At 40.1% G+C, this 26,727-nt stretch overlaps 1 protein-coding gene and 1 pseudogene across 6 annotated transcripts in view; one reads left to right on the top strand and one right to left on the bottom strand.

Moving 5' to 3' along the window:
- Window positions 1-26,727, top strand: part of LOC148415227 (solute carrier family 53 member 1-like) — a 54,092-nt gene that overhangs the window by 18,379 nt on the left and 8,986 nt on the right. For 3 of the 6 annotated variants that reach the window (XR_015867413.1, XM_088428995.1, XM_088428993.1), the window contains exons 5-15: window positions 2,854-3,003; window positions 4,730-4,813; window positions 6,631-6,712; window positions 7,401-7,463; window positions 8,307-8,396; window positions 12,746-12,843; window positions 12,957-13,136; window positions 13,317-13,482; window positions 14,818-15,012; window positions 19,227-19,393; window positions 19,514-19,653. Coding sequence is in view for 4 of the 6 variants with exons in the window: in XM_088428995.1 (XP_088285121.1) it covers window positions 2,854-3,003; window positions 4,730-4,813; window positions 6,631-6,712; window positions 7,401-7,463; window positions 8,307-8,396; window positions 12,746-12,843; window positions 12,957-13,136; window positions 13,317-13,482; window positions 14,818-15,012; window positions 19,227-19,393; window positions 19,514-19,653 (1,415 nt within the window). In the remaining 2 variants the exon portion in view is untranslated. Of the gene's footprint in view, window positions 1-2,853; window positions 3,004-4,729; window positions 4,814-6,630; window positions 6,713-7,400; window positions 7,464-8,306; window positions 8,397-12,745; window positions 12,844-12,956; window positions 13,137-13,316; window positions 13,483-14,817; window positions 15,013-19,226; window positions 19,394-19,513; window positions 22,819-26,727 lie in introns of all 6 variants that reach the window. The other 3 variants (XM_088428996.1, XM_088428994.1, XR_015867414.1) reach the window with 2 other exon arrangements.
- On the bottom strand, window positions 22,027-26,598 carry LOC148415228 (uncharacterized; annotated as a pseudogene).

The raw sequence follows: 26,727 nt of genomic DNA, 5'->3' as shown, positions 1-26,727 counted from the left end.
AAGTGTTGTTCAATTAGTTTGAATGAATATCAGCGGATAATGTTGCATTGGATTCAGGTCATCTGTTTCAATTGGTCACTTCTTTGCTTTTAAAAAGACTTTATGGTTACTTTTGCAATATGCTTTGAGCCATTGTGCATCTGCATTGTGAAGTGTTGTCCAGTGAGTCACCACAATTGGCCAGAGTTAGAATACTCTCCAGGAGGTGGGTGGGTGTGTCATTTTATCAAATTTCTGAAAATCCTCCCAACAATCCGCCATTGAATGTCTTGAGAAAAAAAAAAGAATAGTATGACGATATACTGTACTCTTTGATTTGAAAAATCCATTATCTACTATCAGTTGTATTTTCTCTTCCTTTTTTACGGTTGCGAATCATGTTCAGCCCTATAAATGTTTCCTCTTGTGAATCTTTAAGTAGCCCTTTCATTCTTTTGCTTGGAATATACTGAGAAAGCTTTCATCATCAAACTTAAATTGGAAAACAGTGAAAAATACAGAGACAAATGGGAACTGGTTAAAGGCAAAGCCAGCACTAGGGCAATTGAATTGTTTATTCTTAACTTCACAATTTTGATGTTTGTCTTATTTTAAGTGAACCCCCTGACCTGTTGTTTATCCAGTGCTTTGGTCTAACCATCCAGCCATCCATCCCTTTTCTACCACTTTATCCAATGTCGGGTCGCGAGGCAACAGCCTTAGCAGCCCAGACGTCTTATCCTTGGCCACTTTGTCCACCTCCTCCTGGAGGATCCCCAGGTGTTCCCAAACCAGCTAAAAGACATTATCTCCAGTGTCTCCTCTCCGGGGCCTTCACTCGGTGGGACATGCCCGGCATCTTTACCAAATGCCCAAACCACCTCAACTGGCTCCTCTCAAATCTAAAGAGCACCGGCTCAGCACTGAGCCCCTCGCGGATGACTGAGCTTTCCACCCCATCTTTAAGGGGGTTCTCAGACACCCTGCAGGGGAAACTAATTTCTGCTGCTTGTAATGGGGATCTTGTTATTTTGGTCATGACCCACAGCTCAGGACCATAGGTGAAGGCAGCAACGTAAATTGACCGGTAAACAGAGAGTTTCACCTTTCGGCTCAACTCTTTTTCTTTGACCACGACAGACCAGTACAGAGTTCGCAGCACAGCAGAATCTTCACCGATTCGCCTGTTGATCTCCTGAATTTCAGGTTTGACTTCCTGATGGACTGTTCCTCTCCAGCACCCCCAAATAGACCTTACCGGGAAGGCTGAGGAGTGTGATCCCTCGATACCTGAAACACAACCTCCACTTGTTCTTCCTATAAAGTTGGACCACTACCCTGGTCTGCCAATCCAGAGGCGCTGTTTCCGATGTCCAACAATGTTGCAGAGGTGTGTCAACCAAAACAGCTATAGAACATCCACAGCGTTGAGGAACTCCAGGTGGATCTCATCCATTCCCGGGGCTGTGCTCTAAGCCGTCCAAAAATTGTTTTCCAAAAAAGCCCAATCGAATTCCTTCATCAGCTTGATGGCATCCCTTATCGCTGGTGTCCACCAGAACCCTGCTCAAGATCCAAAACCAACCACCTCATCGGTGAAGCATGATAGTGGTAATGTTAATGGCATGGGCATCTGTGGCTGCCAATGGAACTGGAGCTCTTACTCTTGTTGATGATGTGGCTGTTGACAAAAGCAGCAAAATAAATTTTGATTTGTTTCTGGTGACATTATCTGCTCATGCATCCATCCACACTCATTAAACAATGCTTCACGATGCAACTGGAAATTGACTTGAAACATACTGCCAAAAAGAAAAACATGAGGTTTCTTTTTTTAGGCTTACAAGTAAAATGTTCTGCAATGGCCTCGTCAATCACCTGACCTGAATTCGATTGTACATGCACTTGATTTGCTGAAGACAAAACTGAAAGGAATATTTCCAAAGAACAAGCCAGAACTGAAAGCAGCTGCAGCAGAGGCCTTACAGACCCAAGGATTTGCAACAAACTATTAAACAGTGACAATTTGATTAATGGTTATTGGTTTGTTCATTTACTTTTGTCACTTTAAAAATAGAAGGCACATATACTAAACTGTGTAATTTTAATATCGTCCATCTGATTTAATGTGAAAGCAACGTTGAAAATCTTGATTTCTTTCCATCTCTTTTCAAATTCATTGTGATTCTGTACAGGGATGTAGTGCTAAAAAATGCAGCAGTGTACAAATATTTATGGACCTGATGATAATTTGTTCAAGTCATCGAGCATTACAGTAAGCTTTATTGAAGAACTTTTTATTTCATGAACTTTTCTCACCAGACAAAAACTAGAGGAGACGAAAACACTTGCTGTATTGACTATAAATTTGATCTTTATATCTAAAAATGGCATACGTATACCTTAAAATGTATCCTTTTTAACATTAAAATCAACCTAAAAAGGATTATAAATTAACTTTCAACAAATGACAACTATTTATTACAGGATTTACACAGGTTGCAGTGTGCATCAAAGTGCCTGAAAAAAAATATATATGTAAATCCTGATGAAAAATGAATGTTGTCAATTTAAGATGTTTAACACTCTTGCACATACTTTGACAATGAGAGCACCACTGCACTACCTGCTGCTGTGGGTGTGCAATAACACTTAACACAGCAAAAGTGAGTCTTGAAATGATTTGACTCAGTCGAGTCATGTGGAAGAGAAATCAAAGTAGAATAATGTGTGAATGCCAGAGTTACCTTATGGGCCTGTACATGGTAGCAGACGTTGTATGTTAAAATGTTTTTATGACACTTATATGACACTTCAGTCCATTAAACCTGTATTTTTCTAACCTCTATTTTTCTTACTCTGCATTGACTGTAGAACCTGAATTTCACAGGTTTCAGAAAAATCTTGAAGAAGCATGATAAGATTTTGGATACCTCACGGGGTGCTTTTTGGAGAGTTGCCCATGTTGAAGTGGCTCCATTCTACATTTGCAAGAAAATCACACAACTTATATCTGAGACTGAGGTAAAGACATTCTATGTATTACTACTTTTAAAAGGAATCATTGTCTTCATAATTTATAGATTTCAAAATTGTATTCAAGCTCAAACTACCATCGGATTGGGAGTGCTGACCATTAATTTGTATGTCCGTGGAACGCTCCCAGACAAACTCATTACTACCCAGACTTTTGAAAGTTTTAAAGATTGACTACAATCTTACATCTTAAGAGCCATTTCAGCAACCGAAGTGTTGAGGGATTTCTGCCTTGGTGGTCCAAGCATTCCATTTCTGTATTTTGGGAATGAATGTGGTCCTGTGAGCTTCAAATCTCACTGGAGTGGTTCAAAGCCGAGTGTGAAGCAGTTTGGATGAGAATCAGTACCTCCTAATCAGAGACCATGCTCTTCAGTTGATTGGGTCAGTGTTAAGATCCTGCCCCGAGTGGCGGAGTACAAGTATCTTGAGGTCTTGTTCATGAGTGAGGGCTGGATGGAGCGGGAGATCGACAGGCAGATCAATGGAGCGTCCACTCATCAGACTCTTACCGATCTGCCCGGTAAATATGTTTATTCTGCCTGGGTCATTTTATTTTTCCCTGCCTGAAAGAAGCGATGAGTCCTGCAAGCCTACTAAGTAAGCTGAGCCAATCAGACTGTGTCTCTCACTGTAGTTGGACAAAGATGAGCTCAAGAGTGACACAGCCCAGGTGTATGTTTTCATTCGGATGGTGGTATCCAACTGTTATATAACTGAATATTGTTTGGTGATATCACTGCAAAAGAGGACATATTCATTTGATATAATATTGTGTATTTGCATCACTGGTTATTGGGATATCAACAATATCTCCTTACAAAGATTTTTTTTTTTTTTTTTAATAAACTTAAACTTACGTTGTCCTTAATTTATTCTTTATATTGTTCAATCTTTGGGACTCCAAATATTCCTGTTGGAACCCATACATTTTTAGCCCTGCAGGTCCTGGGGACCCAACAGTTTCCTGAGGTAAAATAAGGCTTGGGAGGTATGATAAAAGGATAAAAACTAAAGATTAAAGTATGATTCAATGTTTCATTGCAAAGCCAGTCTTCCTGTCCATTAGTTATTTGGAGCACCTTATTTTTAAAATGCATGATACTGTACAAATAAAACGGTTTTGCCTTGCCATTGTATCACGTTCTGTCTGAGTTTTTCGGGTTTTTGGATTCAGTTTAAGTAGTTTTTGGTTCATTTCATCTGATTCATTCGTGTTGGTTTCCCTGCGTCTGTCTTTTTCTCAGTCTCGTTAGTTTTATCTCGTCCACCTGTTGTCCGTGTGCCCCCCGCTCCTCACGTGTTAGCCAATCCGGTTCCCCTGCCTCTAGTCCCCGTCCAGCTGTAGTGTGTTTTCTGTTATTAGTTTTCATGTATTTGAACCATCGTCCCTTTGTTGCTTTGGTCGGATTATTGTACCTCTCGCCCCACCGATATCGTCAATTCGTGTTCCATGTGCCGCTGTACTCGCCCTCCATTCTTCCCCGTCGTCCGAATTTAGTCTCGTGAGTTATTCCGTTCCTCATTTATTTTGCCACTTTGTCTAGTTTTTGTCTTCTGCTTTTCCTGCCTTGTTTTATTATTAAAAGAGCATTTTTGTTTGAGCACACCCTCTCCGTCTTCCTGCGTTTTTGATTCCCTTTCCCTCCACCACCTCACGCCGCCATGCCACGACGTGACACATTGGTAATTAAACCTTGTTACTGTCTTTTAGGCATTGGTCACAACAGAGTTGGAAGGTGGTGACAGGCAGAAGGCCATGAAAAGACTGAGGGTACCTCCCTTGGGAGCTGCACAGGTGACACACATGCTCATATGCACGCACGCACGCACGTGCATACACACACACACACACACACACACACACACAATATAACATATACTCAAAGCTACACAGCCCTTTATATATGCCAGGGGTGGACACTAAAAAAAAAATTTTTAAAAAAATACATACATACACTGAAAATACATACATTGAATACATACACTGAAAGGCATCTGTGAAGCCCTTTGAGACTTCGGTGATTTAGGGCTATACAAATAAAATTTGATTGATTGATTGATTACATACAAAGGATTGATACTAATTCATTTTGGGATAATGAAGACCACTGATTTATTCATATGAGCAAAACAGCTTTCCATATGAACCAAAACATAGGCCGCTTCCCCAGGGTCAGGTCGTCGTGGAAGCTGCGTTAGCAGGTAAGTTCAGACTTTCCTTTCCTCAACCACTTTGTCCAGCTTCTGCGGAGGGATCCCAAGGTTTTCCTTGGCCAGCCAATAGACGTATTCTCTCCAGCGTGTCCTAAGTTGTTCCTGGGATCTCCTTTTGTTGGGACATGCCTGGAGCACTTCACTGGAGAGGCACCCAGGAGGATTTCTAACCAGATGTTCGAGCCACCTCACCTGGCTCCTCTCAACGTCGAGTAGCATCTTAACTCTTGAGTCCCTCCTGGATGACCAAGCTTCTCATCCTATCTTTAAGGGATGGGATAAGAACGCAGAGACAACCTGCATCAGAAGCTCATTCTTGATTCTGGGATCTTTTTCTATCAGTCGTAAGCCATATTCTTGACCATCGGTGAGGGTAGAAACGTAGCTCCTTTTTTATCACGAAGACCAATCTACAGTCTTCATCACAGCAGACACTGGACTGATCTGTCTCACGCTCTATCCTGTGATGTCCAAGCACATTGTGAATAATTTGTTTTAAACATGCCAAAAGATATGGAACCACAGATATGAAGACTCTTAATCTGTTCAGAAATTCACACCAACGTTCCAAGATGACTCTGAAAGTCAAAGTTGGGGACGTGTAACTAGGGACTAGTATCTTAATGTTTACGGATACAACGAATACAATAGATTATTAATAGATTATTGGGCTCAAAATGCCAGCCCCAGGCATATACCCAAAATGCCAGAGGGTCACTCTGGCATATTGGGTATATGCCTGGGGCTGGCATTTTGAGCCCAATAATCTATTAACAGTATAAACAGCAAACTAAACCAATCAAGATTGGTGGACTACTCTCAGTCAAAGACATAAAACAAGTGGATGCTAATCTACCTTCCATTTTTTCCCATGAAAGAATCTGTAAGATTACTGATAAACAACCGAATCGTTAAGCAGAATCAAAACTCAAACAAAATTGGGAAAATATCAATTCCCATCCCTAATTGCGAAGCTCCTTGACCTGCTGCCAAGAACTCCATGCAAAGAAAGTTGTGATTGAGAAATAGGATGAGCCCAACCTCTTTAGACAAAATGGTGTCGGTGACAATCACTCTGATTGGACAGTTTCGACCCGTCATGATTGAAAACGTTGTTTTTGTTGATTCATTATTTCTATTTTATAAACTGCGTTTTATCCCATGATGTGAAAGCCACAAAGGAGAAGTAGGCTGACCATTTCAGTAATGTAATGTGTGAGGTGAAGACTAATGTTGGAACAGTTTCATTGACTTACGCACGTTACGTTACTTTGCGTGGTCCAAATACCATACGACAAGAAGTAATACTAATTGTTTGATATATGAGAATTACTCCCTCTTGTTACTGTGTTTTTATCCGCTATTTGAAATCCTCAACATGTTTCTGTCTTCTTACAGCCAGCTCCTGCTTGGACTACCTTTAGAGTTGGAGTGTACTGTGGCGTTTTCCTCATGTTAATGATCACTGTTTTTATTACAGGTATTACCCACACAATTTAAAACCACTTTATTTACTGCATTTCATTGTAGTAGTCTAAATAAGGTATGACTATACAATAATTGATAGTATGTTTTTTCATTTTTTGGTTTATTTTCGGCCAATTATGATGAGTGTTTTGCACAGTCTAAGCACAACTTCACAAAAAAAAAAGAAGAAAGCTTAAAAGAGCAATAAGTGTCTTTTTGTGTTTCATGGACTATTAAAATGATTACTTAATCGACCCAATTAAACAAATTATTCTCTGACAGGCATACCCTCAAACTAACAGAAGTCAACCATTTTGAATTTTCTTCTGAAATGTGTCTCAATTTTTTTTCTCTTGTTTCTCCCCCACCTGCCATGAGGTTTAATCTTATGATTTTAAGTTTTACTTTTTAATATGCTATTGAAAATTAAGTTAGGTAAAGTGTTTCATTTCATCAACTGCTTCTGCTGGTGTCACACATTTTGACAATAAAACAATTGCACAAAAAGTTGAAAAACACTCATGATGTGGTGTTTTTTGCTCTCTAGTGAATGGATTACAAGTCGTTATGTGTTCAAGGTTGGATCATACCCTTATAATATTAAGCCTGGTATTTTTTCATGACCTCCCAGTTGGTAGTGATTGGCAACATCCCAAATTTCAAATGTTCCAACTAAGGAACAGCTCAAAATCTCTTTTCAGGGAAAAAGAACAAAACCACATTTGAGGTTGTGGCTCCTTCAAAAATACTAAATCCAAGGACAGGTGAATATACTAGTCCCAACTTTATTGGAACATGTTGCAGGAATCAAATTCAAAACAAGTAAATATTAGCAAAAAGCAATAAAGTGTATCAGTTTAAACATTGAATATCTTGCTCTTCATACATATTCTATAAATGACAATAAATCTCTTTGAATCTTTGTTGCCTATTCAGTTGAAGATAGGTTGAAGATAATTTGCAAATTGTATGTTTTTTCCATTTTTACACACAGTCCTAATTTAATTCGAATTGGGGTTGTAGTTCAAAATATTGTATAATGTCAAAACAGACAGAATTGACATTTTTGTGAACTCTTGTCACATTCCTATTTCAACATAACTTTAGAAACCGACTGTACTCGAAAGAGTTACATTAGTTACCGTATTTACCGCACTATAAGGCGCACCTAAAAGCCTTCATTTTTTTTAAAAAGCTGGTGGTGCGCCTTATATATGGATTGATATTGAGATTGGGATCCGTAGATGAGGAATGAACTGATAAAGTAAGCTTTACCTGTTTCTTTTGTGTGTTTACAGTTGAACAAGGTTGGTCATATCGACATTTGAGTTATAATGCTATTGAAAGTTTAGTTATTATTTGAGTTATTTATTGTTATTACTTTGAGTATTACTATATTGTGATTGAAAAAGTTTTCAAATAGGTCATTAATTGAGGGTGGGCCTCATAATCCGGTGCGCCTTATACATGGAAAAAGTTTTAAAATGTGTCATTGAGGGTGCGCCTTATAATCCGGTGCGCCTTATAGTGCGGAAAATACTGTGCATTTACAATGGTCACTAACATTTTTGTCTATACCTTTAAATTCATCCTTTTTTTTTTCCTAGGAGCTGTCAAGATTCCCATTGTTGATGCTTGGCCAATGATCAGAATCTACAGAGGAGGCTTCCTTTTAATAGAATTCCTCTTCCTCTTAGGTAAACAACACTGCACACATGCATCCAAACACACATGCACCCCCAGTTCCCACACATAATGAGACACATTAACAAACACTCATCTTTATTCTGTATCTTTAGTTACTACATACAGTTATCCCTTGCTATGCCACAGTTTGGTTAGTGTGGCTTCCCTTTGTCACAGATTCATTTGGAAACTCGGAAGATCGTTTAACCTCTGGGTGTCCGGGGATTTTTCACTAGCCTGGCTTGAGCTGACTTTGAAAGGTTCATAACATCATCAAATATAAATATATGTCTTCTTCCAACTCAAAATGTACAGTGGAATCAGCCCAATTCATTCATAATTTTTTTTGGGTTGGGGGGGGGGGGGTGGGGGGGGGCTGGTTGCTGTTGAAAGTATTTATGCAAAAATCAGAGGAAATCCATAATAAAACATCAGGTATACAATATGTCAGAAATTGATCGCAGATTTTTTTTTTAAGCTATATTATGGAGAGACGCTCTATGAAGGTTTCCTTCATGCCAGACAGATGAGGTAACTAAATGCACTTGCCATGGACACTCCTTGGACGTACAACTACTGCTGTACACATATTTACTTAAATCTTAAATTATTAAACATTCATCAGTAACTGGTCAGTAACTTTATTATTCATTTATTTAACATGGGAAATCCCATTGCGATTAAAAACCTCTTTTTCAAGGGAGCCCTGACGAAGAGGCAGCAAAAAGACAATTACAAAACAAAATTACATACAAATGTGTTAAAACAGACTGTAAAAAGACAATTACAACACAATTAAAATGACATACAGATTTGTTAAAACAGGAACAATTTATGGAGGCTGTCTCAAGCAGTGATGGGAAGTAATGAAGTACACATACTTCGTTACTGTACTTAAGTAAGTTTTGCCTGTACTTTGAACTTTTAGAAGTATTTTTTAAGAGTAAGAGTGGTTAGCACGTCCGCCTCACAGTTCAGAGTCCTGAATTCAAATCCAGCTCATGCTGACCTATGCAGATTTTGCATGTTCTCCCTGAGCCTGTGTGAGTTCTGTTAGGTTCAAGCAACCTAGAACATTTAATAAACAACAAACAGGAGGAAGACAACAGGGTTTTCTTTCTTGCAAGGAGAGCGGACTGGAACCTGACCTTCTCAGATCTCCTTCCGGTCTGGTTATAGATCCTTTTCGCTCCCTTTTTATTCATTTGGGGTGGCCCTAGGTACAAAAGCCATTGCTGCCCTAAAGGATTTGGGGGAGAGGTCTTGGCAACAGTGCAAACAGTAGGTGTGATTGGGTGCATGACTGGTTGTTCGTCATTGTGCCCTATGACTGGCTGGCAACCAGTCCAGCGTGTCCCCTGCCTACTGCCTGTAGACAGTTGGGATAGGCACTAGGAAGCCAACGACCCTAGTGAGGATAAGTGGCTATAGATAATGGGTAGGCGGAACTTAATTTTACTTGCTTTTGTTTGCTTTAAATCGAACAATTCACATTCACATTTTAAGATAACAGTCTGGATGTGCCACTCAATGCTCACGCTACTCTACTTTGAGAATTATAAAAGCACTGCTGTAAAATTTCATCAATAACGAATGGTACTATTTAAAAAATTGATTAAAAGATGGGCCTATGAGTATGATTCCATCCTACTTAAGATAATCCTGGTCTCATCCAGAAGACATAGTGAAGTACAGTACGTCAAGTAATGCATCCATCCATGCGTTATAGCATTATGCATGTATCCACTTTGCCTCACTGAGGTCTCTGGCTTGCTGGTGCCTATCCCAGCAGTTTCGGGCAGTATGCGGGGGACACCCTGGACTGGTTGCCAGTCACTCGTAGGGCACACACTGACGAACAAGCATTCACGCACCCAATCACACCTAAGGGCAATTTAGAGCTGGGTTGTCAAACATACAGTTTCTGGGTTTCTGGGTATTTGAGTTTGGGGAAATTGCTGCTTTCGGGTCAAGAGCATTGCAGGACATAATAAGAATGGTGATGAAAGGTCCGTTGAGATCGGAACTAAGGGTCTTGCATTTATTATAGATGACATTTCAGCCGTTAAGAGAACAAAGCAAAGTGCTTCGTGTGTCAGACGAGTGTGCTTGTGTTGCAAAAGTATAGAGTCAAATATTCTGCGGGTTACCCCAGTCATCCTTTGCCAGACACCTCCCATGTGGAAGGCATGCGGGGGGTTGAACTCCCAGGTGCAACCGTTGGCATGTAGATAGTTCACGATGTCTGGAGGATCTTTTTTAGGTTGTGCCATGCCTAATTCCATGCTTGCAGCGATTAAGTCAGTGCCCCTGTTTGATACCATTTGCTTTGCTGGGCTACATATCGCAAAGAATCTGCAGATTGCATTCACACAGCTAGAGGTGTCCAGTCATTCTATGACTTTGATATGTATGCCCCTAGTGGACATACATGTGAAAAGGATTGCCCACCTCTTGCTTTCTACCGTGCCACCTCGTGTGCGCCAAGTGACTACTGACCATGGGCCGAATATGTCCAACCCGACATGAAAATGGAGGACAAGTTTCAAGTCTCTCAGGCAGGAGATTGGCCATTTTCTGGGTCTCCAGTCTTCCCCTGAGTTTTCTGCATGTTATGCCATGGTGGATTGTGGATGAAACCAGTCTTTTGCAACCAATGATCCACAGTCCAGCTTGTCGAATCTCACTCTCTGTGAACTGCCTACCTTGATGCACGTATTTAGCATGGTAGTGTCGAACAAGCATCTTAGTCACATTATACTTGTTTGGGAGAACAAGCTCCGCCTTTAAACTTTGGAGCTTGGACTTTATCTGGGTCAAATTACTCATCATTGCTGCTTCCAGTTCGACCTTAAAGATGCCTATCATCTCGTCCTGTAGAGCAGCAAGCAGTTCAGACTAGAAGTCCTCAAATTTCACAGCTGAGGCTGCAGAAGCTGCAGAAGAAGGTGGCTTGTCTGCAGTCACCTTTTGCGCCGAGGTGGTTGCAACAATCTCGGTGACGTTGTAGCTCAGGGTGCAGGTCTCTTATGCACAGCCGCTTCGTCGGTCGCGTAGGCCAGAGGTTCTCAAAGTGAGGTTCGTGGCCTAACTGCAAGGGGTCCATGAAATAATTTGGGTTATTAATACAAAAATATAAAGTTGTCTTTATTTCATTTTATTTTAAATTACCAGTAAATGTGAAGGTAGTCACGGCTCTATCAATTCACTTAGTTTAATATATTTTATCACTTTTATCAGTTCAACCAGCCATTTTTTAATTTTTATTTTAAATTGTGAAAGTCAAGTCGAGTCAAGTCAATTTTATTTATAAAGCACATTTAAAAAGACAATAGACAACCAAAGGGCTGTACAGTCAAAATAAAAGTGCAAAATAGAAAACTGAAAAAAACAAACATTGAAAATATTTGTGACTTTTCAATAAAGCAATATATTCAACCGGTTGAATATGTTTTTAAAAATAGAATAATTTTGAAATATGTTAAAATGTTTTGTGTCTGCTAATAATGAGGTGATGAAGGCAGCAAAGCGAAAGTGGCATTTTATTTTCTAATGTTGTTTTTGACTGAATAATTGGCAGCAACCTGTTTGGGGAAAATTGACTCAGTTTTGTTATTTTGTAAACATTAGTATGGCTGAAATGTAACAAATAAATTTGCTTTTAAATTGAATCTTTTTGTGAATAAAAAGGGTTCTTCTGTTTGGCTTAAACGATTTTTTTGGTTTTGTTTCCGCTAACTTTTGCAAAGGGGGTCCTTGGAAAATTTGCTTTCTAAAAGGGGTCTCTGACTCCAAAAAGTTTGAGAACCTCTGGTGTAAGCATTATAACAGCTGCTAACAGCACACAAAGCCAAAATGAATGACGACTTTGTAGGAGCTCCCCAACGGTTGCCTCACTCCACAAGTCGCTATACCGGAAGTCAGATGGATGTTGGACACAATGTACAGAATTAAAGTATGGGTCTCATTTTCTATTCACTCTTCTTCTGGCTTCCTTTCATATCTCTCCTCACAAATTTGGTTGCCTCGCACACACATACACCCATGTCTTTCATTTACAATCCTGCTGATTTTTGTCAAATGGCTTGTATTTTGTTGTTGGTTTGTTGGGTCTTACTCCCATGTCGGTAAATTTACTACTCTAATGACTTGCAAAACTGCATTAAAGTTGTACTTGTTGAAATGCATTACCCTTTTATGAGGTCACGATTTTGGGTGCATTTATTGTTCAGTTTTGACGGAATTTATTGCATTATTAGATGCTGGTGTATAGCCTCAAATACATTATCAAGTCATGTACATCAATAGGCATATAACTGAGTTTTCTCATGTATTTTCTTGTTTATTCATTATGTTCTAGGTATCAACACCTATGGATGGAGGCAAGCAGGAGTCAACCATGTACTAATATTTGAACTCAATCCCAGAAATAACCTATCCCATCAACATCTGTTTGAGGTTTGAACAAGAACACATATATGATAAATACCCTAAGAAACTTTAGATGATAATTTCTAATTCAAATATCCCAACAGTGATTTATTTGGCTTTTTTTTTCTTCTTTTTTTCAGATAGCAGGCCTTTTGGGTGTGTTGTGGTGTGTCAGCCTGCTGTCATGTTTATTTAGTGACAGCATTCCAGTGCCGATGCAAGCCAATCCTTTGGCTCTCTATGGCTTCTTCATCATCTTCCTTATCAACCCAATTAAGACATGCTACTACAAGTCACGCTTCTGGCTTCTGAAACTTTTGGTAACGTCACTTACTCTTACAATCTTAAAACGTTGAATGTAACTGAAAACAGGGAAAAATTTGTGCCTGTTCGAAGCACGATTTCCACATAATGTTCATTGGTGTGAAAGATTTAACTAACAAAAGCATATGAAATGTCATTTTGGAAAAAAAAAAATGTCATATATATTTTCTTTTCAGTTTCGCGTAATGACTGCACCATTCCATCGCGTTGGATTTGCAGACTTCTGGTTAGCTGATCAGCTAAACTCTTTGGGAGTTGTTTTATTAGATATGGAGTACATGATCTGTTTTTACTGCTTTGAACTTGACTGGAAAAAACATAATGGACTAATCCGCAGCGAAGGTGAGACAGCTCTCTCGAATGCAAAAAAAAAAAAAATATATATATATATATATATATATATATATATATATATATATATATATATATATATACAGTCGGCCCCCGGCTTACGAGCACCCTGATTTACGAACAATTCGCCTTACGAGCGTGGATCAGGGAGAATTTTGTCCTCCGCTTACGAACAAACCTCTCGCCTTACGAGCAATTCGACATGCCGGCCATTGAGTATATAGATATGTTCTCGTCTAATTGCGTCAGTTAAATCAACAGTAGCGACAGCATTAATCATCAGTAGATGCTTGGGGCAGTAACGTGAACGCTATTGCTCTTACAACGTCACACTGACTGTCTCACTCACGGTGTCTAAATATATTACCATTTAAGTGTAGTGTTTGTACAGCTAAAGGGAAAAACAGCTGACATGAAATTAAATGTGCCGATTGCAGGACAAAGAATTGTCATTGGTTTAAATGTGTTTTTTTTAAATTAATTGTCAATACATTCCAACCGTTTAAAAAAAAAAAAGTGTGAATAATTATCAGTCAGTCACGGAGATGCGAATATGCTATTGGTCGATTAAGGTCACCCGGTCTCACTCACGGAGATGCTATTGGCCGGCGTCACACGTCAATCACAGAAGTGCCGATATGCTATTGGCCGAACGCCTTTATCTAGCTTGATGGGACAGGATGGAAGTAAGGAGAGAAAATTAGTGAAAAACGGAATGTTGTGAAGACTTTGCAAACTTTATCTGTTAGACATAGCTTCTAAAATTACTAGCAGCGGTAAAGAAAGAAATAAGAGGATGATGTTTTAGTATCTGCGTGATTTGCACCCTGACTGAAAGAGTTACTGTAACACTGTAAGAGCAATAGCATTTCTATCGCCGTGTTGATTTAGAGCGTAGGGCTCTGTCCCCCTCTGCTTACACCCAGCTCAAGTCTCGTCGTTTTAAAGGTAAAAGCTATTTATCCATTGTAATTATTATGTAATGTAAGTGTACAGCAGATTATGTCATTCGATTTTAATATATGTATACAGTGTGTCGTTTTTACATAAGGCTTCGGCGCGCGTTGCACGCATTCACGAATTAACATGGGTTTGGATTGCCCGCTATACGAGCAATCCGAGATACGAGCGTAGCCGCTGAACGGATTAAGTTCGTAACCCGGGGGCCCACTGTATATATATAATATATATATATATATATATATATATATATATATATATATATATATATATATATATATATATATATATATATATATTGAATTTGTATCATTTGTCAACATTCAAATCTTATTGTAACTGGATTCAAAATGTCATTTTACTCAGGTAACGATGTGTGTAATACCTACTCCTATGGCGTCCGTGCAGTGGTTCACTGTCTTCCTGCCTGGTTCAGATTCATCCAGTGTCTTCGTCGTTACCGGGATACAAAAAGAGCCTTCCCTCACCTGATTAATGCTGGGAAATATTCCACTTCCTTCTTTGTAGTAACATTTGCTGCCCTCTACAGCACACATAAAGGTACAATTAAGACACAGGTTCACACAGATTGATGAGGACATTATAAACAGTGGAAATGTCGCTTGAGCCTTAAGAACATTTTTCATCTTTTTTTTTTTTTAAACTGTGACGTTAAATTGCACTCAACCAAACAAATCATTACGAGATTGCCTTAAAATGTCTGTTTTTTACCTTTTTCAATGATGTACAGGACTTGCTTTTCTTATTTATTCGAGCAGTTTTGCGAATAATTGTCTTAATTTGAGGAGCATCTTTCTAATTTTTGCTGGACAAGCTTCATTAAAAACTCCAAATTTCACATGTAAATTAACAGTCATAGCCTGAAGACTTCAGTATAATCTTCCATACTACTTATAGTGGCATGTAGTGGCAGACAAAACTGTCTAATTTTATGTTTTTATCTACTGTGCATAGAAAGGTGAATGAATGTAACTGAATATTAGTTCAAATATGCTGAGCGATGGATCATGAATCAACCCGAACGTGACGTTTCGATCATCGGCGTGGCCTACACGGACCCACAAAGTCTGATGATTCGCTATAAAAGTAGAAAATGCTCCAACGTTTCCCAGATGATGCTATCCTCAATTTTTTGCATATTTTGATGATAATCCAGTCCATAAGGCATCTACAAACTATTTACTTTTCAGCATTGTGCTAGTTCCACTTAGTGGTTATTATTATTATTATTATTTGCTTTCCAAAATTTTTCACACTCATAGGGCCTGGTGATTTTTTTATAATTTTATTTTAGTAAAATGACTGTAGTGCCACCTAGTGTTGTAAACATATTGACCAATCCTGGCTACTTAGACGTATATGTACAGAATTTGGTATACATGTGTAGCACCCCAAGGCAAACATCAAACTTTTCATAATCATGTAATGTACAGATCATCCATCCATCCATCCATCCATCCATTTCCTGTAGCCGTTTTTCCCATTAGGGTCGCGGGCCTGCTTGTGCATATCCCAGCTGTCTATGGGCAGTAGGTGGGAGATACCCTGAATTAATTGCCAGATGTTTGCAGAGCAGACAGAGACGAACAACTGAACTGTGAGTCAGACGTGCTAACCACTGCTCCACGAGCGACCCCGATGTACAGAATAATGGGTACGAATTTTTTAATGTCCATTTTATTCCCATTTTCCCATCAAACGTTTGCCCGCAGATCCTACACGGTTCATCTGATCGATTACAAATGTAAACTGTATCATCTCAAGACTAACTACTTTGGCAAAAATATTGATGATTCTAAATTCTGCTTAAAATTTTGCATTTCATATTACCTTCTCGGGCGGCTCGGTGGAGCACTGGTTAGCCCGTCCGCCTCACAGTTCAGTTCAGTGTGTGGGGTTTGCATGTTCTCCCAGAGCTCGCGTGGGTTTTCTCTGGGTACTCTGGCTTCCTCCCACACTCTGAAAACATTAGGGGTGTGTCAATAAATCGATTTTAATTGGAATCACGATTCTCATATACTACGATTTAACGCAATATCTTTAAATCAATATTTAAATAAAACAAAAATCAATACGCTTCTTGACGGCTTCTGTCCTAAGCGCTGTGTCGTGACGTCACCAAGCTGCCTGTTACAAAATTGTCAAGCTTGCGCTGTTTGAACGCAGTCTTGTCTCTTTCCCAAGTCGCAAGTTAAAATGTTAAAATGTTTGATTTGCTCTTGACGGCTCTTGCTATGCTTTTATTTTGCTGCACACTGTGCAAACAGGAAGCTTGGTACTTACACAGTTGGTGAAAAGAACATGATCGAATCCGTGCCAATCGAGACACGTATTGAACATGCATTGCAGGTGTATTGGACATAGCACTGTAACTTGTTCTTAGGTGTGATTAGTTTCGTAAATGATTTTTTGTCTATGCGTGACCTGCAGTTGGCTGGCAACAAGTTCAGGGTGCCTACTGCCGGAAGTCAGCTGGGATAGGCACCAGCATGCCTGCGACACTTGTGAGGATCACCGGCTGTTGAAAATGGATTGATAAATAGATATTACCTTCTCCCAAAAGCATGAAACACATAACTCAGCTGCACAAACTCCTAGAGATCCAGGATTTCACAAGTATACAAAGTTATAGCTTGAAACCTTCTACATGATAATATTCTCTAATACTCATAGGACAAAAATGTAATTTTTAAGAAATTTTTACGTCCTGTGCTAAGCCCATTGAACCAATGTAAATGAATTTGTCAGAAAATGCTTGAGACATAGATTAACTATCCCAAACTTTGCAGTTTCGTTAATGGGCGTGGACATTATGGCAGCGCAAAATCCTGATTTGCCGTAACAGTAAAAGCTATTGTAAATTGACCCAGATGATTTTTTTTTTTTTATGTTCAAGTTGATTTACCTAATTTACCTTGTATTACTTTTAAAATAGCACTATGACCAGCTTCATTCCCAATCTTAGCAAACGATTAGGGATCATTACAATATTAAGGAGTTTAATGAAAAGATCAAAGGTTTTTCAGAAAGGAAAATATTTTTTAAAGCACCTTTTGAGGTGTCTACAGGTGAAAAATACAAAAAAATTGACGGTGAGTTTAAAACAGATCATATTTCCCCCATCAAACATTAACAGGACAGTGATCCCTCGCTACTTCGCACTTCGATTTTCGCGTTGATTTTCTAGGGGGAAAAAAAAACTGTATTGGGGTGACATGCTGTGATAGTTTCTTACATGCCAGATAGACGAGGTAACTATAAATGCACTTGCCATGGGCACTCCTCGGACGTGGAACTACTGCAGTACACATTTACTTAAATCTTAAATGATTAAACCTTATACACTGTACAGTAAGTAAACAGTGTCCCCTTTCCTTTAAAGCACAGATGTAAAACTCAAGGCCCGGGGGCCAAATCCGGCCCGCCACGTCATTTTATGTGACCCGCGAAAGCAAATCATGTAAGTTTCCATGACCCTTGCTAATCTCTGTTCCAAAACTTTAGCTTGTCGTGTATAATGAAAAATAAAGTTGAGATTTTTTGGTGTGTTCTGTTACAGTAATGTAAACAATAAATGAACAAACTAGGCTGCTTTACTTCTGATTTCAAAACAACTAAGCCATCAATTTGTTTTGTGCAGTAATAATACAATGAGACAATTTAAAATCGACTTGGTTTCCTCAACATATCAGCCCAATGAAGGAAGTTCTCGCTACAAAATGGCCCGCGACAAAAATGAGTTTGACACCTCTGCTTTAAAGTCTCACGCAGCTGCGGCCATAGTAGCAGCGGCCCTGATGTTGAATCAAAGTCCAATCTGTACATGATCATACATAACACTGGAGAGTTTACACTTGAAATACCATTTTATTATAAAAGAAATCAAGGTAAAGAGATTTCCAATGGTCTGTTGAACGTCTGCTCTTCTGCCTCTCTGCCTGTTGACAACATTGTATGCTGGGGTGCGTTTAATGAGTTACACTGCACATCCCTGTGGAGTTGCAATCTACTCCCGCCCCACATGACGCCCCACCGACGTGCCGTGTTAGTCTTCAAACGCACCCACAGCAAACGCACACATATTGTTGAGGCAGTAGGCAAAAGCACACACACACCAACATGTTTTGGTTTTTTGTTCTTAGTTTTTAGTGGCATGTTTTATACAATATAATCCCATCAAGACTTGAAAAACAGGCGTTGTGACCTCACATCAAATTCTTCCATAGCCGATTATTTTTTGTAAAAGGAGCACAATTGTGTTTTTGTTGTATTCATTAAAAGTAAAGACAATTCAAATAATGTTTTTATGGTGCGGAGTTGTCCCCTACCCCTAAAAAAAAACAACGTTATTCGTCTGGGAGTATGGTCATTGAGTGAGAGTTCCAACTGGGTACTACTGTAGTAGTCGATTGAATGGCTGGTAACAATGGTCAAATGCCAGTATGCCAGGTTGTAACATATAGCTACTCATACTGTAGCTACTTGTGGGGAGAGGAATAACAACAATGAGCTTTTTTAAATAAAAATATATACATATGTTACAGTACTGTATTAACTTTGAACCCAATTACTACATTTTAAAAGGTATAAGCTGAACATAAAACAAATTTTTGACAGATGTAAAAAGGATGAGAAAACTCATGCTTTTGAATGGATCACTTATTGTAGTCTAACCCTAACCCGAGTTCACTTATAAAATGAACTTTGCCAACATTGCCAAATGACTGACTACTTTTCTTCTCTTGCTTCCTCAGCTCAATCATATGATGATGCCAAGACCTTCTTCTATTTGTACATCTCTTGTTTGGTGGTCAGCTCCTGTTATACATTAGTCTGGGATCTGAAAATGGACTGGGGCCTTTTTGACCGCAATGCTGGAGAGAATACATTTTTGAGGGAGGAGATAGTTTATCCACATAAGGTATATCATATTTAGAACTGTTATTGTTTCTGTCTTTGCACATTAAGTGCCTTACTTCATTTTGCTAATGCACTTGTGTACCTCTGCTCATTTTTTCCTGGGATGTTTTCCTGTCTGTAGGCCTACTACTACAGTGCCATAGTGGAGGATGTATTATTAAGATTTTCATGGATTTTAACCATCTCCCTCAGCACAATTGCCAGTGTTCATGGCATCTCTGACATACTGGCAACTGCACTGGCTCCAATGGAGGTCTTTAGGTGTGTGGCTTAGCATCTCTATTTGGAACGTGTGTCAAATTATTCTTCGTATGACTTCATCTGTATTTTGCGTTCTCTCATTCGAATCAGTTGATGAATTTGGAAACAATTTGTGACCCCAGTTCAGAATCAACATAGAATCAATCAAGCTATCAAATTTTATTTGTATCGCCTTGAATCACCAAAGTCTCAAAGGGCTTCACAGATGAAAAGTGGTCATGTCGAGACTTCTTTCGAAAAAAGTCATACAGAGACATCTTTTCAGTGTAAGGTACACAACAGCATCCCCTGTCAAATCTCCCAGAAGGGGAAGGAAAAACTCAAAAACCCCAATTTGGGGAAAATCAAAAACCTTCAGAAGGGACCACAAGTTGGAGGAGCCCCCTTCCAGGCCCACAAATTGAAGTGGATGCTGCATGTACCAAATACAGACAAATAGATACACATTACAGACAAATACAGGTACACAGTATAGATTACAGAAAACATATTATACTATATAGTGCAATGATGACTTGACAGCAGGCAAAGCCGTTGGGCAGGAACCTTCCCACAGTCCAATCAAGTGGACCGCAGACCGTTGATCTCTTGACCCGCGATGGTTGATCAGCGTGGGGCTAAATGGGGGCGGTCAAGTCAACCTTCACCATCTAGCTAGCTCCCTCTCCCAGCCGGGGGAATGGGGCAGGAAAAAAAGAGAAAAAAAGCTGCAGACAGGCCCATTAACTAAATGATTTTGAGTATAAATGTGTTTTTAGTCGAGATTTAAAGATTTCTACTGAGGTGGCTGCGCCAACCTCCATAGGTAGGGCATTCCATAGAGTTGGCGCACGAATGAAAAAAGTCCTTGATCCCGTGGACTTCTTTTTAGCCCGTGGGGTCGATAACAAACCGGCATTTTGTGGCCGAACTTGTTGGGACGGAACATATGGTGATGCTAAGTCGACGAAATAGGAAGGAGTTAAACCGTGTAAAATTTTATAAGTAATTAACAACACCTAACACCTTATAATCACAACTCATGTGTATTGGAAGCCAATGCAGGTCAGCTAGAATGGGAGTAATATGATCGAACTTTCTCGTCCTTGTCAATAGTCTCTCTGCTGCATTTTGTAAAGACTGCAGGCTTTTGACGCTAGACATGCGTGAATTAGTTTCAGCATCGCTAGGAGAAAGTATAGGGCGAATTTTAGCTATACTGCGAAGGGGAAAAAACGCTGTTCTTGTCGTGTTATTAATATGTGTCCGAAAAGAGAGAGTTGAGTCAAACATCACGCCGAGGTTTTTTGCAAAACTATTTTGGGAACTAGTACAGTTATCCTGGTTCAATGTGGTATTCTTAATCAAGTGCTGATGATGAGCAGGGCCAATAAATAACATCTCTGTTTTACTAGGGTTAAGGAGCAAAAAATTGGAAGACATCCATTGTTTAATCTCGCCAAGGCAGGCCTCCATTTTACTGCACTTGCACGGATCTGTTATTTCTAAAGGCATGTATAGTTGGGTATCATCAGTATAGAAATGAAAACTAATAGCATGTTCACGTAAAATATCGCCAAGATGTTGAACAGTAAGGGACCAAGTACTGACTCCTGCGGGACACCACATGAGACAGAGAAAGATTCAGAGATCACATTACCATAAGAGACACTATGCGTTCTTCTCAGGATGGAAGATCTGAACCCAGAAAGTGCTGATCCTGAGATACGGACACCTGATTTAAGATGTTCTATAAGAATATGATGATCACTAGTGTCAAATGTGGCACTAAGGTCAAGCAATAGTCATATTGATGAGATGTTGGAATCCATGGCTAAGAGAAGATCATTCGTCACTTTTACAAGCGCTGTCTCTGTTGAGTGGTTGGCCCTAAAACCTGACTGAAGGAGTTCAAATCTATTATGTATCATGAAATCGCTAAGCTGTTGTGCTACAACTTTCTCAAGAATTTTGGCAATAAACGGAAGATGTGACACTGTCTATATTTAGAGAGATTTTCAGGATCTCGGTGAGGTTTCTTAAGTAAAGGTTAAATGACGGCCATCTTAAAAGCTTCAGTTACAATCCCAGAGGAGAGCGACAGATAAATAATATTCAAGACAGATGACCCTAAGATCGGAATAAGTGTTTAACGAGTTTGCCTGGAAGCGGGTAGAGCATGCAGGATGTCGGCTTTGCTGCAGGTGTGTAAGACACTCCAGGGATACTAAAACTGGGACGGGGTTACCAGACTTTCATGAACCTGATTGTCTGAACTAGCATCAGCAATCACAGCCGAGGGGGTAAGTGGCGCTGCCTTTTTTATTTCGTCTCTTATTAGCTGAATCCACTGAGTAAAGAATTGTGTGCTGAATGGAGGGAACTATGATTAATCTACTGCTGTTGCGTTAGCATTGCTACCGTATCAAATAAATATTTTGGGTTGTTTTTATTAAGGCCAATCAATTTGGAAAAGTAATTTGTTTTTGCTAACCTAAGAGCCTCTTTATATTTCAGCAAGCTATCGCACCAGGTCTGACGGAAAACCTTGAGTTCAGTCGTTCGCCATTTACGCTCAAGTTGTCTATTTAACAATTTAAATGTACACGTTTCATCCGTAAACCACGGAGTGTGCCACTTCGGACGGGTTTTAAGTCTCAAAGGCGCTATAGAGTTTAGGGAATTTAAAAGGACTGTATTAAAATCGTTTTTGAGCTTATTGACTGAACCGATGAAAGATGGAAAGGCAGTAGTTCAGAAAGTGCACGCGTGGTTGATGAGTTAATATCACGGCCTTGGTTGTGGTCAATAAGACCACAGCTAGGACTTCGAATGTTATAAGATAATGATCAGACATAGCCTTAGTATATGGCAAAATTTTGACATTTGAGGCAGTTAGGCCACGGGTTAACACTAAATCTAAGATATTACCATTTTGGGCCTTTTTGACCGCAAATTCAATACTAAACTGTCACAACAATCACATGATGCTGCTCTCTCGCTTTTTTTTAATGGTCATAAATATGTAACAGTTATTTGTTTTACAGACAAATGAATAAAATGTGAACAAAGCAGCACAAACAATCATTTTTAAACCCTGATGACCATTCAGTCACCTGCAGAGAACGATCTCTGCATATGAGCATGTATGTGTGCCAAACGAAATGGATTTGCTGTCTGGATAAGGTGACATACCTCCACACCTCCATTAAAGGCAACTGCCACCTTACATGAGATAAGTAAACAAAGGGAATAGAAATAAACACACATCACAAAAATTGTACTAATATAGTCTTGTGTTGTAATCAACGATGAATGCTGTGTGTGTATGCAAACCAGGGTGGAAAGAGCGATCTCAACAAGACGTAGCTGTAGTTGAGCTCATTTATGACAATTTTTCATCAATGGTGAATATCGGACTGGATCTACATCAAAAATGCTTATCTGGTGTTGGGTTGCGGGGGCAACAGCTTGAGCAAGGAAGCCCAGACTTCCTTCCCCCTGGTCACTTCGTCCATTTCCTCTGGGAGGATCCCCGTGCGTTCCGAGGTCAGACGAAAGTCGTAGTCTCTCCAGCACGATTGTCTCCGGGTTCTCCTCACAGTGCGATATGGACGGAACACCTCACAAGGGAGGCATCCAGGAGGTATCCTAATCTATCTCTAAGGGAGATCACAGACACCCTGCAGAGGAAGACTCATTTCAGCTGCTTGAATCCAGGATCTTGTTCTTTCAGTCATGACCCACTGCTCATGACTTCACGTGAGGGCTGGAATGTCAATCGACCAGTAAAAAGAGAGCTTTGTGTTTTGGCTCAGCTCTTTATTTACCACGGCATACTGGTATAGAGTCCGCAATACATCAGACGCTGCACCAGTCCCCATGTCGATCTCCCACTTCATCCAACCCTCAGTCCTGCACAAGACCCCAACATACTTAAACTCCTCCACTTGGGGCAGGACCTCATGCGCAACCTAGAGAGAGCTCTCCATCCTTTTTTGACTGAGGACCATGGTCTCAGATTTGGATGTTCTGATCTTCATCCTAGCCGCTTCACACTCAGCTGAGTTGGAAGTCACGGCCTGAAAAAGCCAACATCACCACATCATCTGCAAATAACATAGATGCAATTCTGAGACTCCCAAACCAGACTCTCAAACCAGACTTCCTCAACGCTTTGGCTTCACTTGGAGATTTTCCATAGAGATAATGAACAGAATCAGGCAGCCTTGGCATTGTCCAACCCTCACTGGAAATGGATTCGACTTACCGCCGGCAATGCAGACCAAACGCTTACAATTGTAGTATATCAACTGAACAGTTCATATCAGGGGGTTCGGTACCCCGTATTCCCAAAGCACCCGCCACAGTAATCCCAGAGGGAGACAGTCAAACACCTATTCCAAGTCCATAAAACACATGACACAAAACACAAACTCCCATGCACCCTCAAAGATCCTCCCGAGGGTGTAGAGCTCCTACTGAATCTGGTGTTTGACGTCCTGGCGGACGACTGGTGGACCACCACCCCAGTCTTCAAATCAAAAGATGCTGTCCCTGATGTCCACACGATGTTGCTGAGGCATTTCAGCTCGACAACAGATACCAGTGCCTTTAGAAAGGCTGGGCGGCTCTCATCCACCCTTGGGGCCTTTCCACCAAGGAGTTTTTGACCACCTCAATAACTTCAGCCCCAGAGATAGGAGAGCCCACATCAGAGTTTTCATACCCTGCTTCCTCAGTGGAAAACGTATCGGTGGAATTTGTTTACGACCTTCCGAGTTGAGGTCAGCAGCACCCCTTCTCCACTGTAAACAGTTGTCAGGTTTCGTCAACTTAGGTCCTAGAACATTTAGTCATGCCCATCCAGGTCTCACTGTTATTGCCCACATGATTATTGAAGTCCCCCAGGGGAGGTGCGAAGTAGCAAGAGTTCACTTAATATATATATATATATATATATATATATATATATATATATATATATATATATATATATATATATATATATATATATATACACACACACACACACACGTGGACCAAATTGTTGGTACCCCTCAAAGAAGGAAAAACCCACAATTCTAACTGAAATCACTTGAAACTTACAAAAGTAACAATAAATAAAAATTTATTGAAAATTAAATAATCAAAATCTGCCATCACTTTTGAATTGCTGATTAACATAATTATTTAAAAAAACAAACTAATGAAACAGGCCTGAACAAAAATGATGGTACCTCTATAAAAGATTGAAAACTATTTGACCAGACTGACATGATTAACTCATGTGTGTCCTTTAATTGACATCACAGGTGTTTCCAAACTCATAATCAGTCAGTCTGCCTATTTAAAGGGAGACAAGTAGTCACTCTGCTATTTGGTGAAAAGGTGTGTACCACACTGAACATGGACAACAGAAAGCGAAGGAGAGAATTGTCCCAGGACATCCGAAAAAAAAAAAAAATATGGACAAACATCTTAAAGGTAAAGGCTATGAGACCATCTCTAAACAGCTTGAAGTTCCTGTGACAACAGTGGCTCATATTATTCAGAAGTTCAAGACCCACGGGACAGTAGCCAACCTCTCTGGACGTGGCCGCAAGAGGAAAATTGATGACAAATTGAAGAGACGGATCATTCGAATTGTATCCAAAGAGCCCAGAACAACCTCCAAAGAAATTAAAGGTGAACTCCAAGGCCAAGGTACATCAGTGTCAGATCGCACCATTCGTCGTTGTTTGAGCCAAAGTGGACTTCATGGGAGACGACCACTGCTGAAAAAAAATCATAAAAAAGCGAGACTGGAATTTGCAAAAATGCATGTTGACAAGCCACAAAGCTTCTGGGAGAATGTCCTTTGGACAGATAAGACCAAACTGGAGCTTTTTGGTTAGGCACATCAACTCTATGTTCATAGACTCAAAAACCAATTATACGAAGAAAAGAACACTGTCCCTACGGTGAAACATGGAGGAGGCTCAGTAATGTTTTGGGGCTGCTTTGCTGCATCTGGCACAGGGTGTCTTGAATGTGTGCAAGGTAAAATGAAATCTGTAGACTATCAAGGCATTCTGGAGAGAAATGTGCCTAGTGTCAGAAAGCTTGGTCTCAGTCGCAGGTCATGGGTCTTCCAACAGGACAACGATCCAAAACACACAGCCAAAAACACCAAGAATGGCTGAGAGAAAAGCGTTGGACTATTCTAAAGTGGCCTTCCATGAGCCTGGATCTGAATCCCATTGAACATCTGTGGAAGGAGCTGAAACATGCCATTTGGAGAAGACACCCATCAAACCTGAGACAACTGGAGCAGTTTGCTCATGAGGAGTGGCCCAAATACCTGTTGACAGCTGCAGAACGCTCATTGCCAAATACAGAAATCGCTTAATTGCAGTGATTGCCTCAAAAGATTGTGCAACAAAATATTAAGTTATGGGTACCATCATTTTTGTCCAGGCCTGTTTCATTAGTTTGTTTTTTTAAATAATTATGTTAATCAGCAATTCAAAAGTGATGGCTGATTTTAATTATTTAATTTTCAAATTTGTTTTATTTATTGTTACTTTTGTAAGTTTCAAGTGATTTCAGTGAGAATTGTGGGTTTTTCCTTCTTTAACTGAGGGGTACCAACAATTTTGTCCACGTTCCAACATTTCATCCGCTCGTCCGGGATCTTGTTCTTTCAGTCACGACCCACAGCTCGTGGCCATAGGTGAGGGTAGGAACATAGATTGACTGGTAAACAGAGAGCTTTGCCTTTTGGCTCAGCTCTTTCTTCACCACGACAGACCGGTGTAGAGTCCGTATCACAGCAGACGCCGCACCGATCCGCCTGTCGATCTCAAGTTCCATCCGACCCTCACTCGTGAACAAGACCCCAAAATGCTTGAACCCCTCCACTTGGGGCAGGACCTCAACCCCGACCCGGAGAGGACCCTCCATCCCATTTCGACTGAGGATCATGGTCTCAGATTTGGAGGTGCTGATCTTCATCCCAGCAGCTTCACACTCGGCTGTGAACCGATCCAGTGAAAGTTGGAGGCCACGGCCTGAAGAAGCCAACAGCACCACATTATCCGCAAAGATGCAATG

The sequence above is a fragment of the Hippichthys cyanospilos genome, chromosome 12 (genome assembly GCF_059441005.1).
Source record: "Hippichthys cyanospilos isolate Australia breed blue-spotted pipefish chromosome 12, RoL_Hcya_1.0, whole genome shotgun sequence".
Taxonomy (NCBI): Eukaryota; Metazoa; Chordata; class Actinopteri; order Syngnathiformes; family Syngnathidae; genus Hippichthys; species Hippichthys cyanospilos.
Note: the sequence above shows the minus strand (reverse complement) of the source record. Positions and strands in the feature narration are given on the sequence as shown.